A 17434-nucleotide genomic window follows, 5' to 3' on the forward strand; every position below is an offset into this window, starting at 1 on the left:
TTCTGAGGTGTGTAGTTTGTAGTGCCAACGACGTGACCAACAGTGTGTTAAGATTCTTCCCTCCAAAAAAAAAATGAAAGCATGTTTTTTCGTTCTACTCTTGCTCTGCATCTTTCTGTTCAGCCTTGCAAGTCAAATTGACTCACAAAGCCTTCAATATAATATCAGCACGGTTGCAGGTGGTGGTTCTATTGTGGGTGATGGTTTATTAGCTAATGAGGCTATAACAAGCTACCCGTGTCAATTGGCAATTAGTTCGATTAGTGGAGATTTGTTTTTTGGAGAGGTGGTATCCAATAGGATTCGTAAAATTACATCCTCAACTGGTGTGATATCTACTATTGCTGGAACTGGAACTGGTGCATATGGTGGAGATGGCTCCATGGCTACTGCTGCTCAATTGTTTTATCCTTATGGTGTTGCTCTAAGTTTGGGTGGTGAAATTTATATAGCAGATTCGAATAATAATAGAATTCGTAAAATAGCTACAAATGGTATTATTACAACAATAGCAGGAACTGGAACACGTGGATATGATGGAGATGGTGCTTTGGCCACAAGTGCCAAGTTGAATTTTCCTTCATCCATAGCAATTAGTGCAACCAATGAAATTTATTTCACAGACCAATTGCAATCATAGGATTCGAAAAATAGCAACTAATGGTAATATCTCAACAATTGCAGGAACTGGAACTGGCAGCTATGGTGGTGACAATGCAATTGCAACAGGTGCACAACTTTATGCACCTGCATGTATTGCAATAGATTCTAATGGTGAATTTTACATTTCCGATTCAATGAACCATCGTATTCGAAAAATAGCTACTAATGGTATTATTACAACAATAGCAGGAACTGGAACACATGGATATGATGGAGATGGTGCTTTGGCAATTAATGCACAATTATACAGCCCCACGGGGGTTGTTGTCAACTCAAATGGTGATGTTTATATTGCTGACTCAGGTAATAACAGAATTCGAAAAATCTCAAAAGGATACATCTCAACAGTAGCAGGAAATGGAATAGCTGGATATAGTGGAGATGGTGGACTATCAACAAGTGCTCAATTAGCCACTCCCCAATCAGTTGCTATTAATTTAAATGGCGAGATTATAATTGCAGATTCTAATAATAATAGAATTCGTAAAATAGCAACTAATGGAAAAATTTCAACAATTGCTGGAACATCATCATTTGGAAATAACATACCAGCTACTTCAGCATCCATCTCACCAGTTGGTGTTCCCACTCTCTACAATAATAAGATAATTTTCGCAGATGAATCTCAAATTAGACAAGTAGACCTTGCAACTAATATCATTTCATTAATATCTGGAACTGATTATTTGGCAAGTCCTACAGCAGCTATGTATTTCAACAATGAATTATATATTCTCTATTCAAAACTCAATTTAGATAAGCCAAAGATTAATATTGTTTCAAGAGTTGTTGGTTCTGAGGGATATAATGGCGATGATATTGCAGCCACTAGTGCACTGTTGAATTATGCTCGCTCAATTGCTGTCAATTCAAATGGTGATGTTTATATTGCTGACACTTATAATAACAGAATTCGTAAGGTCTCATTTTCAACTGGAATCATTTCAACAGTAGCAGGAACTGGAATTGCTGGACAAAATGGTGATGGTAATTTAGCTACAAGTGCACAACTAAATTTTCCTTCAGGAGTTGCTGTGAGTTCAAATGGTGATATTTATATTGCTGACACTGAAAATCATAGAATTCGTAAGATAGAAACTAATGGATACATTGCAACAGTTGCAGGATCTGGAGCATCTGGATATAGTGGAGATGGTGGGCTGCTAACTAGTGCTAAATTCCAACAACCTCAAGGAGTGGCTGTGAGTTCAAATGGTGAGATTTATATTGCTGACACTGAAAACCATGTGGTTCGTAAAATTTCAACTTCGAATGTACTTTCTACAATTGCTGGAACTGGTTCTTATGGATACAATGGTGACGGTGGATTGGCAATTACTGCAAAATTATTCTCTCCCATAGGAGTTGCAATAAGTTCGAGTGGTGAAGTTTTTATTGCTGATAATAACAATCACAGAATACGTAAAATTGCAAAAGATGGCTATATTTCAACAATTGTTGGCACTGGTTTGAATGGGTATGATGGAGATGGCGATTTGGCTACGAATGCTAAATTGGGTAATCCTCAAGGTGTGACTCTAAGTCCAACTGGTGAATTGTTTATTGCTGACCAAAACAATCATAGAATTCGTAAAGTAGCAAGTAATGGATATATTTCAACTGTTGCTGGTAATGGTAACTTTGGATTTAGTGGAGATGGTGATTTGGCAACAAATGCTGAATTGAATAGTCCTTCAGGAATAGCATTCAGTTCCATTGGTACCATGTATATTGCTGATCGTTTAAATAGAGTAATTCGAAGAGTAATCTCTGGTAATATATCCACCATTGCTGGAGGTGTTGGTGATGGAGGACCAGCTACTGGAGGATACATTCAAGCACAATCATTTGACATTTCTTCAACTGGTGAGATTTATATTGCTGACACTGAAAATCATAGAATTCGTAAAGTTTCAACATTGGGTAAAATTTCAACTATTGCAGGAACTGGTGCAATGGGATACAGTGGTGATGGTGGATTGGCAATTACTGCAAAATTATCCTCTCCCGTAGGAGTTGCAGTTAGCTCAACTGGTGAAGTTTTTATTGCAGACCGAGACAACCATAGAATTCGTAAAGTAACACTTTCTGGTATCATTACAACCATTGCAGGAAATGGAACTAGTGGTTTTAATAGTGATGGAATTGAAGCAAAATTTGCTCAATTGAATAGCCCTTCCTCAGTCACAATTTCAGGTGGTGAAATCTATATTGCTGACACAAACAATCATAGAATTCGTCAAATATCCAATACTGGTATTATTAAAACAATTGCTGGAAATGGATTTGGTGGATATATTGGTGATGGTGTATTGCCACCTAATGCTCAATTGAATAGTCCTTCAGGAGTTGCAATTTCTTCCACTGCTGAAATTTACATTGCAGAAAATAAGAGAATTAGAAAACTTACAGCGTTCTGTACAGAGAATGGTGTGTTGATTGATGGAAAGTGTGTATTTCAATGTTTTGGATATACGAATAGTAATTCCTCACTTGTTTGTTCTGGAAAGGGCAACTGTATTGGAAATGATAAGTGCAACTGTTCATGGCCATACTCTGGTTCCAAATGTGATGAGTTTTATTGCAATGGAGTGTTGAATACTAACAAAACATTTGTGTGTTCATCTCATGGTACTTGCTCATCTCCAAACAATTGTTCTTGTGTCGATGGTTTTTATGGAAATATTTGTGAATTCTTTTATTGTAATGGCGTACAACAAAATAGTTTAAATGTATGCTCAGGTCATGGACTCTGCTCTTCTTTGAATAATTGCACCTGTCAACAAGATTATTCAGGCATTGATTGTGAAAATTTCCATTGTTATGGACTGTCTAGAGTTGATCCTAAAGTTTGCTCATCTCATGGAATTTGCTCTTCCATAAATAATTGCTCATGTGCAACTGGATATGGTGGATCTAAATGCAACGAATATTCATGTTATGATGTGAATTCTACGAATAAGACAGTTTGTTCTGGAAGAGGAACTTGTTCTTCTCCCAATAATTGTACATGCGATCCAGGATACTATGGATCAAATTGTGAATTGTACGATTGTTATGGAATATCCAAAAACAATTCGAATGTCTGCTCAGGACATGGTACTTGCATTGCTATCAATAATTGTACATGTACAGATGGTTACTATGATACCAAATGTGATTCATTCAATTGTGCAGGAGAGAAATTCACTGGTCAATCACTGTGTCAGAATAATGGTACTTGTTCTAATCCTGGTAATTGTGATTGTCCTTATCAGTTTGGAGGTGCCAGATGTGAATATTACAAATGTTATACCTATACTTCTAATGAAGCAAAAGTATGTGGCGGGCATGGTACTTGTTTAAATTACAATAATTGTTCTTGCTCTGGCAAGTGGATTGGTGACGATTGTACACAGACTACTTGTTATGGTAAAAGTTCAAACTCTAGCTCAGTATGTGGTGGAAGAGGTAATTGCACAGACTTTAATCAATGCACATGTTATGATGGGTATAGAGGTGTCGAATGTCAACACATTGTCTGTTTTGATAAGATTGAAAACGATACATCAGTTTGTTCAGGAAATGGCAAATGTCTAACATCAAACAATTGTACATGTCAAATTGGTTATGTTGGAAATGAATGTCAATATCACGAAATTTATTTGAATACCTCATCTGCCATAATATTTTCATTCCAGGAAAGTTTAATGAAATTGTTGCCAAATGAGAGTGGAATATTTTCATGTTCTGAAATTTTCACTGATTCTGAAATTGCCAAATTTGGAGAAAGTACTTCGATTTCTTGCCAATGGAGAAGAAATTCACTCCTAATTCATCTTGGATTTGATTATTCTATTCAACAATACTCAATTATTCAATCAAAATTCAACTTTTCAATGAGAGTTTCTAGCTTGTCCTCAGTTTCTAATAGTGATGCTCCATCTCCAACTTGTTCTTTCGGATATGTATTGAATGAAGCTTCTCCATTATTGGATGTAGTGATACGTTTGAATTGTGATGAGAATTTGCATGGTTTTAAAAAGAGTAGAACCAGTTGGATGTGTAGTCAATGTACAGGAGCAATTTCATCAATTTTAAGTAACTATTCGAATAGATCCAGTGTTTATATTCCAATTTCGTATATGAACGCTTTGAATCCTGTTCAAGGATACAAGACAATTAATTTGCAAGCTTCTTATTCATCATCTGTTTCTTCCACCATTTCCACTAGTAAGGAAGTAAAGGTTCAAACCTATACGAAATCTTTACCTCCAAGTTATTACTGGCTAAGTGATAATTATGATGGAAAAACCTATTCATGTGTTGGCCATAATTGTATCATTGAAACTTCATTGAATAGTTTAAACTCCTCAATTTCTTATTCATTCTCTGGTTTATTTAGTTTATTGAACACTGATTTATATTCGAAACAAATGGTGAGATTGATAAATGAATTTTCAGGAGGAATTGTCGACAGTGAATTCAGTTCTAACATGCAAGTTTTTGGAGTTCAACTCAAGACCTATGTTTACTTACCGTATAGTATTGATTCATTCAAATATTCCACATTTACAAATTTGGATTATGTCATGACAGGCGTCAATAGAACCTACTCAATCAATGCAGATAACTTAATAACTATAGGTTTGACTATTGATGATCCATACATTTCAAAATACACATTAAGTGATTACATGGTATTCTCCTGGAAATGTTTCCAAGTTTCTCCTTCTAATAGGTCTTTAATTTTGACCGATAATTTGTGTTCCTCAATAACTGACAATGCCAAATCAAATATTGAATTGGATATCAGCAAAATGTCTTTGAAAGAAGGTTCATATTTAATATCTGCTTCAATTTCATCGACTAAATACTTTGTTACAACAGTTTACAATTATGAAGGATGGATTGACTTGTTGGGAATTTCACAGGATTCTCCTCAGATAACTACAGATTATGTACCTGCTATTACTCCTTCTCATCACAATATTTATTTAAGAAATGTGGTGAAATCTTCAACAAGTGTTTCATTCTATTGGAAACTCAAAAGTGGTGAATTGAATATTGACGAAACTGTTGAAGATTTCCTTCAAAGAAATACAGTTTCTAAATCTATCTTGGGTAACAATGTTGAAATTATCTTGAATATTGACAATGATTATCTCATCCAAGGAGAATATTATGAATTTGAATTGTCAACCAAGAATTCTAACGGTGTTTCAAATATTTCCATTTCAACAAGAATGGATTTCACTCCTCGATTGTCATGTAATGTGGAAAATGTGAAGAATGAAGCTAACTTGACCAGTTTTGAATCTTTAATATCTATTACATGTGTAAAATTGCCATACGAAAGTATATCAAGTTTCGTCATGGAATTCCATTCACAAAACGAAAGATTAGGAGTCATTTCGAATACTCCAAAGAAGGCTCTTATTACCAGAGTTCCTTATGCAATGGATGGAACAGTTACCTTAATCGTGAAACTTCAAAATTTATATGGATCTATTGGAATTTATAGAACTACTATCAGCGCTCAATTACCAAATGCTTTGACAAGTGACAACTCTATTTCTTCAAGATTTACATATGTATCCAAACAATTCCAAATTCTCAAAAATGCTCAACCAGCCAAAATTGAAGTTTCCAACGAAGTCAACACCTTACTTTCTTTATTAATCCAAAACGAAACTCTTTCTAAAATTTCAGAGAAAATTTCAAAGGAATTGAAATCTGATCAATTAGTTTCCTTTAATACAATGCTCAAAGAAATGCTAACCCTCACCAAGAGTCTACAAGACATTACTTACAAAGTTGATGAAAGATTAATTCAATTAATTCTGCCAATTGTCAACAAAATTTCCACAATTCTCAAATTAACTCTTGACACATCGTCATTATCCAATTTTGCTTCAGAATTGGAAATTTGGTTGGACTGGATTTATTCAGGAATGAATAAGGCACTCAATTACTATCCAACTTTCATTTACAAGGAATTATTAGATGAATTTCATTTACAAGAAATTGTTTCGTTACAAAATATACTTTCGAATATATACCAAAATAATTTGGATCAACAATTTAAATACCACAAGTACAATTTACAATATATCAAGCTTACAGGAAGTAATAGTGATAATTCAAGCTTTGTGGAAGATGTTGAGTTTTCTGATTTATTGAATGACAAGTCAATTTCACTTTCTGTTTCTAATTTTAAAGTTGATATGAAATTACCAAGTGATTTTACCAATCAAATTTCATTGAAATCAAAATCAAAACTATACTATTCCATTACCTCATTCAGTGATAATCAAACTGGTTCAAAACTTTTACAAAACAAACCAATAATTGACCTATCTCTGTACGATACATCTTACAATGCAATATCAGTTGACAACATTAATCCACCAATAGTTTTCAAGTTCCAAGGATTGTTTTCCACTAACAAGACTAATATTAACACAACTTGTGTCTATTACAATACCATACTAGGAAAATGGTCAACCAATGGATTGCAAACAATTACAAGCGTTACCAAACGAACTGAAGAGTACATGTACTTTGATATGGAATGTCATTCAAGTCACTTGTCTGTATTCTCAGTTCAAGAGGTTGATTACAACACCCCAATTATACCAGCCATTTCATCTAACAAAGCTTCAAACCAACAAGAAAATCTCACCATTATTTTAGCTACTGTTTTACCTGTTAGCTTTTTAATCCTTATTTTCATTATTATCCTCTTTGTGTTTATCATTTTACTATTCAGATTTAAGCAAAAGAAAGCAAATGAATTTGCCATTGCAACCAAAACCAATCTTGAAATGGAAGGTTTCTCAAGCAGTGATTTCCCATCCTCAGAAGGAAGCATGTTTATTCATCCTCTTATGAGTATTTCCTCAAATGGAACAACTAGTGAAGCATTCAATCCATTGTCAAGATATTCTGATTTAGTAAGAATTGGCCAAGGAGCTTTTGGAAGTGTTTTTAAAGCATTTGATAGTAAGACGTCAACTGTTAAGGCGATTAAGGTAATTAAATATTCATCCATGGAGGAGTTGAATAATTTCATGAAAGAAGGAACGCAGTTGATGAATGTGACACATCCTTATATTTTGAGAGTGAATGATTTCTTTGTGAGTAAGGATCAATTGCTATGTATAGATATGGATTTTTATGAATTAGGAGATTTGGTCAAATTGACCAATGTTGAATTTGATTGCTCGGAGAAGTTAATCAAACAAATTATTTATCAAATGTGTCAAGCTTTGGATTATATTCACTGCAATATGAAAATCATTCACAGAGATATCAAACCATCTAATGTTTTTGTAAAGAGTATGGAAAATGACGATATTCACATTATTGTTGCCGATTTCGGATTGGCTAAATCAAATATTGGTGGATCAATGAATAATTCCTATGCAGGTACACCTATATTTATGGTAAGTTTTCAAATATTTCTTTCGATTCGAATAATTTTTAGTCTCCTGAACTTGGCTTGGGTGGAAAATATTATTACAATACTGATATTTACAGTTTAGGTGTTACTGTATATCAAATAATGACCAAAGACACCTCTACTTCAATCAGTCAATTGTATCTTGGAAAGGAACAAAATGAAGTTACAACGCTATTGAGAAAAAAGCTTAAAGATGGTGGACATTATTCTGAACGAGTTGTGGAATTGGTTTTACAAATGTTAACAAAGGATAATTTAACTAGGCCACAAGCTCAAGATATTTTGGAAAATTCCTATTTTGATGATTTGAGAATGAAACGATAAAGTTTCTACAATATTTTCTCAATCTAAAATGATTCCTGTCAGATTATTTCACTTCCAATAAATCAGTAAGTTCCAAGACAATCACAATGGAATAAATAGTGATGAATGATATCATTATTTATTCTTCATCTGATTCGAAAGCCACATTCTTCTTTTTAGGGAATGTTTGCAGAGCTCTAGATTTTCCTACCGGGCTACTAACCAGTGGATTTGAGATTAATCTACTAAAACTTCCACTATTTGTAGAAAGGGACAGTTGTGCAAGGGATTGTTTCAAGGTTTCACAAATCTCTTCCCATTCAGGTCTTGCATTCATGTCTGCTGACCAGCATTTAGTAATGAGCTTGATTATCAAATTATTTACAACGTTATACTCAATTCTAAAGTGCTCACCAAAGAACATTTCCCTGAGCTCTGTTTGGGTTGGTATCTTTGGACGCATTTCTTCATGAATCACTTTGTGTGTAATATCATAAATGTTGAGTCCTGGATACAACTCCTTTTCAAAAATTAACTCATATATACAAATGCCAAAACTGTAGATATCCGCTTTGAATGAATAATGACCTTCTGCCAAAATCTCTGGAGCAGTAATTTCAACTGTACCACATTTAGTGTGCTTCTTTTGTTTGTTGTTAAATAGCCTAGCAATACCAAAATCTGAAATCTTTAGAGTCCAGTCATTAGTTACAAGGCAGTTAGATACTTTCACATCAGAGTGAATAATATTTTTTGATTTGAGATAGTTCAGTCCGTTAGCAGCGTCCAATAGCAATTTACATTTCTTTTTCAGGGTGAGTCCAGATTTGAAAGAGCTCTTTTGTAATCTTCCTTGTAAGGTCTCATCATCGATTGAAAACCTGGAAATGTGTTGTGTATTGAGCTTTATCAGGTTGGTGTCATCTAGCTCCGTTGTCGGTGGGTGATTAATAGGACTCATGGTCATGCCTGCACCAGAATAGGATGTTTTCAATAGTTTGTCTAAACTTCCTCTCGAGCAATATTCTGTGACAATATAAAAGAATGGAGGTTTGATAGATGCAGCAATGAACTGCACAATATTTGGATGTCTGATTGTACTCATTATTTGAGTCTCCTTCATGTACTCTTTCAGTGGATCCTCCAACAAGTCACAAATTAAGCATTGCTTGACTGCAACAAGAACATTGAGATATCGTGCCTTATAAACAACTCCACTACTACCAACACCAATTTGTTCCATCAATTCCAAATCATCAGATGAAATACTCATACTTCTCAATTGCGGAGAGACTCGAATGATCGCATCATTCAATTCCTTTGACAAATCATTGTATGGTAACTCTTCTGGATTTTCAACAGGTTTCAACTTGTTGAAATGTGCATTCAAATCTTCAGCAATATGAGAGCTAGTATTTAAATCCGTTAAACCACTATCATTCAAATCAATTACTATCGAATTTGAATTATCAACCCTTGATCCCACATTGGTGATTTAATTTGCATACTCTTAAAATCCATCTCATCATTCATTCCATAATATTCACCACTATCCCTCTTTTTCATGAGTGGTTTCGTTTTCTCCGAATTTTTACAACAATAATTACAAGTTAGTGTATTTACAAGTGTTCTACATAATCCTCTCCTTCCCAATCGACTCTTTATCATACATAGCAAACAACCACTCATCATGATATTGACCAATAACATGGCAGAACTTAGCACTATCAATGACCACTGAATCACAGGAGAATCATTCAGTGGTAAAAGCAAGATATTGTTCTCAACACTCATCGGAAAATAATAACACAATCACGTTTATTGGTGAAGTTAGAGTAAAGGAAAGCCACAGACAATAGCAGGTAGCAAAAATCTGTGTGGTGTAATGATGAGGAGGTTCGTTGTTGTATTTTTTCTTCTAATTGGAAAGGAAAAATCATCACGTAACTAGAGAACAGCTTTGATCTGCACCATAGGACCAATTAGGGAGTGATAGATAACGATTGTTAGTATATAGGTTTGATATTTGTTGCATTCTAATTATTATTGAAAGAACACTAAGGTAACATGTTGAATCGAGATTGAAATATAAATTAAAAAAAATAATGGCAATATCTTGACTTCTCTTAATAAAGGCTATGAATAGGATTGGTTCAAACCTCCTTATTGTTGTTGTTATTGAGAATCTTTCATCATGGATGGTAACAAGGGGTTATGCTCACAATCAAATTAAAGCATTCATTTCGCTCATAATTATGTTAATAATACCAACATTGGATAGAGAATCTCATCCATGTTCAATACTTTACTCGAGCTTTCCATCTACTTACTATTATTTTGCAGCCATACCAATATTTCCAAGGATTGCCAATTAAATCATCACTATTATCCAAGATGGACCCTCTTTAACAAATATGTAATGATGCTTCTCGATATCATGAGCAAAAACCTTCTCCCATCGTACAAATCCTAATAGTCACATTGAAAGAAATAACACCCTATCCTTTCGGGAAGCTAGAGATCATTGAATATCAACCACCACTTCATCACCACAATATCGGACCAGTTAAAAGATGAGTGGTGCTGATTTTGTGTTGTCTGCCACTACTACCAATAATAACAATGGTGATGATACTATTCATCAAAAGATACAATTATTTACTCAAGCTATTGGTGAGGTAGACCAAGAAGGAAAGTCAACAACTAATGCAAGTAGTGCTCGTAGGTGGAGTTTTTCATCAGATTCTTCATCCTCCTCTTCTCATTCGTCAAATTCATCATCGGGTGCAGATGATACTGCTGATGATGAAGATGAAGAAATAACAATGGTTTGGAATAATGCAACTGACAGTAATGTTGATAATAATATTGAAACTAGTGTTACAACTCCTTTGAATAATAAGATTGTTATTATTACGAATGAGGAGGACATTGGAGAGGAAGAAAATACATTATCAGACTCATCAGATATTATTTCGAATACTTATAATTCAATAGAACAGAAGGAAGAAGATAAACCAGTCGTACCTTCTTATGAAAAGTTTAGTTTGAAAGAACAGTTGAAACTCAAGCTTCCTTCTTCAATACTTCATCTCACTTCTCCTAATAACACAACTAGTAATAATAACAGTTCAACACAATTTACAACAACAACACTAACAGACAATAGTTCAAAATCAAGCTCTCCACAAACACCAACCGAGAAACCAACAACAAATGGTGATGAATCACTGCAAATCATGGAATTAAATATTGAAAGTCCAAATGAAGAGTTAGACGATACATCGAGGAGATTTACATTCAATTCTACCGATATTATCAAGGCAGTTTTTGAAGGAAAACACGATGAGGAAGTTGGAAAACTGTTACAAACAGATGTTTCTGATTATTTAACACAACTAGTCAAGAGGAAAAATCAAATTACCAATCCAGTGGTGATGCCGAGTCCCTCTCCTATCAAGAGGATGAACTCTACCTTCCTCACTCCTTCTACACCTTTAGGGATGACAAAGTCTGGCTCATCTAGTGATATATCCAGTCCTTGTTCATCACCAAATTTGGACAAATTGAATACAATTATTGAAAAGAAAAAACTTTCCAGGTCTAATACTACTGTTCACAATTATACACTCTCCCCAGAATTAAAGCAGAGAAGAAAAATTACAGCAATTGGATCCGGAATGATTCCAAATGATTTTAATATGGTACAATCTCCATTGAGTGATTATGGAATTGATTTTTCACAATCTGATAGCAAAATAACTGCTTCCAAAAGGTCGATGAGCATTGGGCCAAATCTTCAATCCTACTATTCTTCATCTACAAATGCAATGAAGAGTGATCCTAACTCTGTTTCAACAGACGATATTTACAGAGTTACAATTCTAGGATCTGTTGGTGTTGGAAAATCATCATTAATTAACAAATTTATTAAGGGAACATTCTCCAATGAGTATAATTCTACAGTTTTCGAGGATATTTATCACAAGCCACTCATGTTTTTGAAATATCAGGAAATTAAGCTTTTGGAAATATTGGACACAAGTGCCCTACACATCAAACATTACAAAAATAAGGCAAATCAAGAGGATGAATCACCATCCATGGAGATACCTTCAAGTTTTCTTAGTGATTATATTATTAACTGTGATGCATACATACTAGTGTACAGTGTGGATGACATTCAAAGTTATAAATATTGTAAGGATATTTACAAATCAATTGTCGGTCAGAAAAAGATGGCTGGTCTTAAAAGAACTAGATCAAACTTGAGAGCTAGTGGAAACAGTCTCATAGCAACGCCAAGAACAGTTGCTCGATCTGATGTTCCTCTTGTCCTTGTTGGAAACAAGTCAGATGTTGGAATTGAGGAAAAATTTATTGATTCAAAAGTAGTTTGGGAAGATGTACATACAGAGCTAGCATTTGGTTCAAATTGTTCTTTTGTGGAAACTAGCGCCAAGAAGGAAGATGTTGATTGTATTTTCCAAGCACTTGTAAATAGAATTTGTTTGAGGGAAGAACCAAAGACTTCTTCCAAAATACAAATATCCTCTTCACTTCCAACCAAAAAGACAGGTCAACACGATTCAAATAAAAAGTGTGTCATTCTGTAGAGTCAAATAGCAACAATCAAATTATTATTATTATTTGATTTCTTATTTATTGATTTAATCCATGTCATTCAAAATGCCCAAATTCTTCATTACAAACTCCTATTCGTTATTTAATATCCAGTTTTGACTCATTCCATTAATACACTTTGCCCCTTCCTCACCAATCATATTATTGGAAATATTGAGAATGGTCAACTGTTTCATACCACTAATTGATTTAGCTCCTGCTTCACCAACAAAGTTGTATTTGACAACAAGACTTTTTAAATTAGACATTCCACTAATTTAGGCTGCCCCCTCCGGTCCAATATTATTGCTGGAAATATCTAGTATTACCAAGTTGGGCAATCTACTTATTGCTCTAGCACCTTCCACACCAAAATGATTATAAGAAATATCTAGTTCAGTCAATTGTGTCATTTCACCAATGTAATTAGCTCCTGTTGCATTCATCTTTGTTGCACTAACATTCAAAATCTTTAAATTCTTCAATTTCTTAATGAATCTAGCACCCTCAGATTCTATTATATTTGATTGAACATCGAGGAGAGTGAGATTTCTTAGTTGAGATATAAATTTAATTCCTCCCAATTCAACAATATTGAAGGTAGCTCTCAATTCTATTAAATTCTTCATTTCTCCCAAATATTTAGCTCCTTCTGGATTAATTTCATTCCGACTCACATCTAAACTTGTCAAATTCACTAATCCACTAGAAAGAAGTCTCATGCCCTCTGGACCGTTATAATATCCACTAATCTTTAAGTATTTTAAATTATTCATCCTTGCAATAGCTTCAAACCCTTCCAAATCAATCATATTCCAGCAAATAACAAGTGAAGTCAACTGTTTCATCTTGCTAATTGAAATAGCTCCGTTAGGTCCTATGTTATTCAAAGGTATTTGCAATGTTTTCAAATTCTTCATTTTACTAATATATTTGGCTCCTTTACGCCCAACAGAATTTTTCCCAATATCCAAATAGGTCAATTCTTTCAGTTTGCTGATTAGTTTTGCCTCCTTTTCTTTTAATCCATTTTCATTAATCGAAAGACAAGTTAAATTTTTCATTAATGACAAAACTGTTAAAAATTGTTTGTCTCTAATAAGATTCGCATAATTGACCTTAACATTTCGAATAGAGTTAAGCACTTGACTATTTCTCAAGTGTTGAACTCTTTCCTCTTGAATAATTTGATGAAAATCCAAACAAAGTTTAGAATATTGGTTGATCAAGAAGTAGGTCCATTGTTTGGAAATTAAAGGACAATATTTTAAAATTTCCCAACCTGTTAGAAAGCTCATAATTTCATGTATAATATCATCAGGAAGGAAATTATCTGAAAAGTTTCTAATAGAAACCTCGTGTGGTGTCGTTAATTTGGAGTTTCGCATTTTTTTTATTGTAAACATTTCAATATGGAACACTCTTGGAACTTTTTCGAATAGTATGTCAAGTTGTATCCACTGATTAATTGTAAACTATTCCACAACCTCTTAAATTTCCCTTAATTATGAAACAAAACTTTACAAAAAAAAATGAGTCAAAATGATCAAGGTTCACCACTATCATCAAATTTTGTATTTTCGGAACAGCGCTGTGATGATGAAGAAAATTCCTTCCCTTTGGAAACAGCGATATTAAAAATGAACATCATGATGATAACGGTATTAATTTTAGAGATCAATTTCCTGATGAAATGTGTTATGAAGTATTGTCCTTCCTTTCGCATAGATTTATTTTGAGGACGTGTACGCTGATTTCGTCTCAGTGGTATAATGTTATTAAGGAACGTTGTTTGTTTTCGACTATGTTCAATTCACCCGTTACTAAAGAAAGAGCTCAATTGATGATTAATAGCCCCTTTCTGGAACGAATAATCTCTGTAAGTTGTACACAAGCAGCAACTACATGTAAACAATATTGGAAAGCCATTGGAATGATGAAACGATTGACTTATATTAACACAGTTAGTAACCAAATAACCTCGAATGTACTGTACATTATTAAGAATATTACAAAATTGAAATCGCTCCAGACATTATATATTGGATTTAATCCATTAGGAGACGAGGGAGTTAAATTATTGGGTGGAATACCCAGTTTAACAAGTCTTAGTATTTGTGCAACCTCCTCAACTTTTGAATCAATGGGAGCTATTAGTCAATTGAAGAATCTCAATTATCTTGATGTTGCTTATTGTGACATTGGCGTGGAAGGGTCTAAAATAATTAGTGGAATGACCCATTTAACTGAACTTGATATTTCTCAGTCAAATATTGGGTCGGACGGAGTTAAATATATTTCTCAAATGTCAAATTTGAAAAATTTATTTATACCTGCAAATGAAATATTGGACGAAGGGGCTTTATTTATTAGTAGTGGATTGAAAAATCTCACATTTCTCGAAATCAGTTGTAATGCACTGACGGATATAGGAATCTCAAGTATAGCTAAAATGAATCAATTGGAAGGTTTAGCCATCAACAAGAATAACATTGGTGAGGAAGGTAGAAAAGCTCTCACTCAAATGAAGGCATCCAGAACTAAATTTTATTTAGAATGTGATGATTTGGTCCAATGAAGGTTTGAGTCCTCGCAACCAAAGACATTTAGATTATTAAAGGTGTCATCAAGTTTTAGTCAAACTGTTGCTGTAGCATGATTTATTTTTCTTTTGAAAATTTGAATCTATTTCCAAGGGCTAGTTGGAACAATGAGGAAGATAGAGAAATACCCTTCTTCAAACCAATTGCTTGATTCGAAGATCCTCCAACAGTTACAGACAAATCAGAGGCACTGTGTACATCTGGAATGTTCACTTTTTGTTTAGCATTCAGTTCTGGAGCTGAATTGCCACATACTCTTGCCTTAATGTTTGTCTTCCTAGAAAATATTGACCTCTTATTATTGCTGGCGTCGGATGTTGTGGTTTTAGATCTCTTTCTCGTTAAAAAGGCCTTATGTTCTGAGGAGGCCAGAGATTCTTCCTCTCCTTCTGAACAATCTGTGATATCACTTTCTGTATCACTACTCGTTTCATTGTTTCTATAGTAAAATAATGAGTCTGTGCTGCTGCATAGAGACTCACTTCGTGGTGTGGATGTTGAGGTTGGAGTTCCAGATTTGACTTTTCTTGGTGTTGTTACGAAACCAAAGTCAGTTCCTTCTTGTTGCAAGTTATAGATGCAATTCCAGGAATCAGTGAGCATGAGAACCTTTTTGAATACCTTATCAACGTGGTATCGTTGTTTGGCACTAACTTCAATATAGGAGGAGAGATTGTGTTTCAATTTCATTTCTCTCATTGCTTGTCTGACTTGTTTCTTTGAAACAACCCTTGAACACATCATATCAATCTTATTGGCAATTATTATTATTGGGAAATGTTCAATTTTGGATAATTGAAACTTTTTCTCTTGGACTTCTGCAACAAGTTGCTTCATTTTCTCAAAACTCGATTCGTTGGTAACGTCAAATACAAACACAAAAACTAAACTTTCTCTGATATAAGAGTCTTTCAAGTCTGCGTATTGATCTGAACCAGAAGTGTCTGTTATGTATAATTCGAAAGTTTCCAACTCTGTCTTTCTCACAATTTTGCTGTAAGATTCTTGAATGGTTGGATCATGGAAATTAGGGAAGGATTTTTGAACATATTGGGAAATGATTGAGGTCTTGCCACATGCTTCATCTCCAACTAGGCACATTCTGACCTTTCTATTGTAATGTATCGAATAGTTATTCGATACATAATCGTCTTCTTCGTCCATTGTAGTGGACACTGTATCAAGAAAATCGCTTTGCATGGTGGCAACATCAAGTGATTGACTATGCAATCTATCAAAATGTTGTTTACATGGTGTTCTTGGAGTGATATCAGATTCACTCTTTGTAGCAGATGAAAGATTTGAAACAGTTCTCTTCAAAACTTGATCTGTTATAACATTAGACCTTTGAGTCAATCCATCAGAGTTGGTAATAAAGCATGATCTCAATGAATATGGAGAACAATTACAAAAGATTGAATTATCATCTACAAAGAGTGTGTCCATCCCACTGCAATAACTTATCGAGCCACTCAATCCACACAAATCACTACTCGATGAATAAGTGGTCGTCATCCCAAAATTGACACAATTACTACTACTTGTCTTTTTATAAGCTGACATTCTTGTTAATTCTACTATTACTACTACTCTATTATCATATCCAAAAGGAAACCTTGCAATTTATTGGCTTGAAAGAGTTCTTTGCGCGAAAAATTAGAGAAGCCTTTGTGCGTTACAAGCTTATTGTTGTTCTGTTTTTTTTTGAGCGGTTCGTTGGGATACAAAGGTTTTTTGACTCGCAACGCACGAGCTTGTGGTTCAACTCACACACACGTGAGAGAAAAAGGCTTTTTGA

At 34.2% G+C, this 17434-nt stretch overlaps 6 protein-coding genes across 6 annotated transcripts; 3 read left to right on the top strand and 3 right to left on the bottom strand.

The window, feature by feature from the left end:
- Positions 1 to 73: 73 nt before the first annotated feature.
- NAEGRDRAFT_66885 (NHL domain-containing protein kinase) lies at positions 74 to 8431 on the top strand (the record flags this gene model as incomplete). Its single annotated transcript, XM_002677860.1, has 4 exons — positions 74 to 596; positions 655 to 3980; positions 4038 to 8090; positions 8132 to 8431. 4 exons carry the CDS (start codon positions 74 to 76, stop codon positions 8429 to 8431), a joined length of 8202 nt encoding a protein of 2733 aa, XP_002677906.1.
- Positions 8432 to 8529: 98 nt separating this feature from the next.
- On the bottom strand, positions 8530 to 10304 carry NAEGRDRAFT_38939 (uncharacterized protein). The gene is made up of 2 exons (XM_002677953.1): positions 9386 to 10304; positions 8530 to 9262 (listed from the first exon to the last, which is right to left on the bottom strand). Exons 1-2 carry the CDS (start codon positions 9681 to 9683, stop codon positions 8550 to 8552), a joined length of 1011 nt encoding a protein of 336 aa, XP_002677999.1. The 5' UTR covers positions 9684 to 10304; the 3' UTR covers positions 8530 to 8549.
- Positions 10305 to 10983: 679 nt separating this feature from the next.
- Positions 10984 to 13026, top strand: NAEGRDRAFT_66887 (ras family small GTPase; the record flags this gene model as incomplete). The annotated part of the gene is made up of 1 exon (XM_002677861.1): positions 10984 to 13026. One exon carries the CDS (start codon positions 10984 to 10986, stop codon positions 13024 to 13026), a length of 2043 nt encoding a protein of 680 aa, XP_002677907.1.
- Positions 13027 to 13311: 285 nt separating this feature from the next.
- NAEGRDRAFT_66888 (uncharacterized protein) lies at positions 13312 to 14421 on the bottom strand (the record flags this gene model as incomplete). The annotated part of the gene is made up of 1 exon (XM_002677954.1): positions 13312 to 14421. One exon carries the CDS (start codon positions 14419 to 14421, stop codon positions 13312 to 13314), a length of 1110 nt encoding a protein of 369 aa, XP_002678000.1.
- A 305-nt stretch (positions 14422 to 14726) lies between these two features.
- Positions 14727 to 15611, top strand: NAEGRDRAFT_66889 (uncharacterized protein; the record flags this gene model as incomplete). The annotated part of the gene is made up of 1 exon (XM_002677862.1): positions 14727 to 15611. The coding sequence occupies one exon, from the start codon at positions 14727 to 14729 to the stop codon at positions 15609 to 15611; it is 885 nt and encodes a 294-aa protein (XP_002677908.1).
- A 57-nt stretch (positions 15612 to 15668) lies between these two features.
- Positions 15669 to 17320, bottom strand: NAEGRDRAFT_79515 (ras family small GTPase). The gene has a single exon (XM_002677955.1). It carries the CDS (start codon positions 17197 to 17199, stop codon positions 15694 to 15696), a length of 1506 nt encoding a protein of 501 aa, XP_002678001.1. The 5' UTR covers positions 17200 to 17320; the 3' UTR covers positions 15669 to 15693.
- Between the last annotated feature and the right edge of the window lie 114 nt (positions 17321 to 17434).

Source organism: Naegleria gruberi, assembly GCF_000004985.1.
Source record: "Naegleria gruberi genomic scaffold NAEGRscaffold_20, whole genome shotgun sequence".
NCBI lineage: Eukaryota > Heterolobosea > Eutetramitea > Acrasida > Naegleriidae > Naegleria > Naegleria gruberi.

Excerpts from the sequence above, each read along its gene's own strand:
- NAEGRDRAFT_38939 (XM_002677953.1), bottom strand. The coding sequence starts at position 9,683 with ATGAGTATTTCATCTGATGATTTGGAATTGATGGAACAAATTGGTGTT. Across the intron at positions 9,263-9,385 it reads ATTGAAAACATCCTATTCTG|GAAGATTACAAAAGAGCTCT; the intron begins GTGCAGGCATGA and ends AGACCTTACAAG.
- NAEGRDRAFT_79515 (XM_002677955.1), bottom strand. The coding sequence starts at position 17,199 with ATGTCAGCTTATAAAAAGACAAGTAGTAGTAATTGTGTCAATTTTGGG.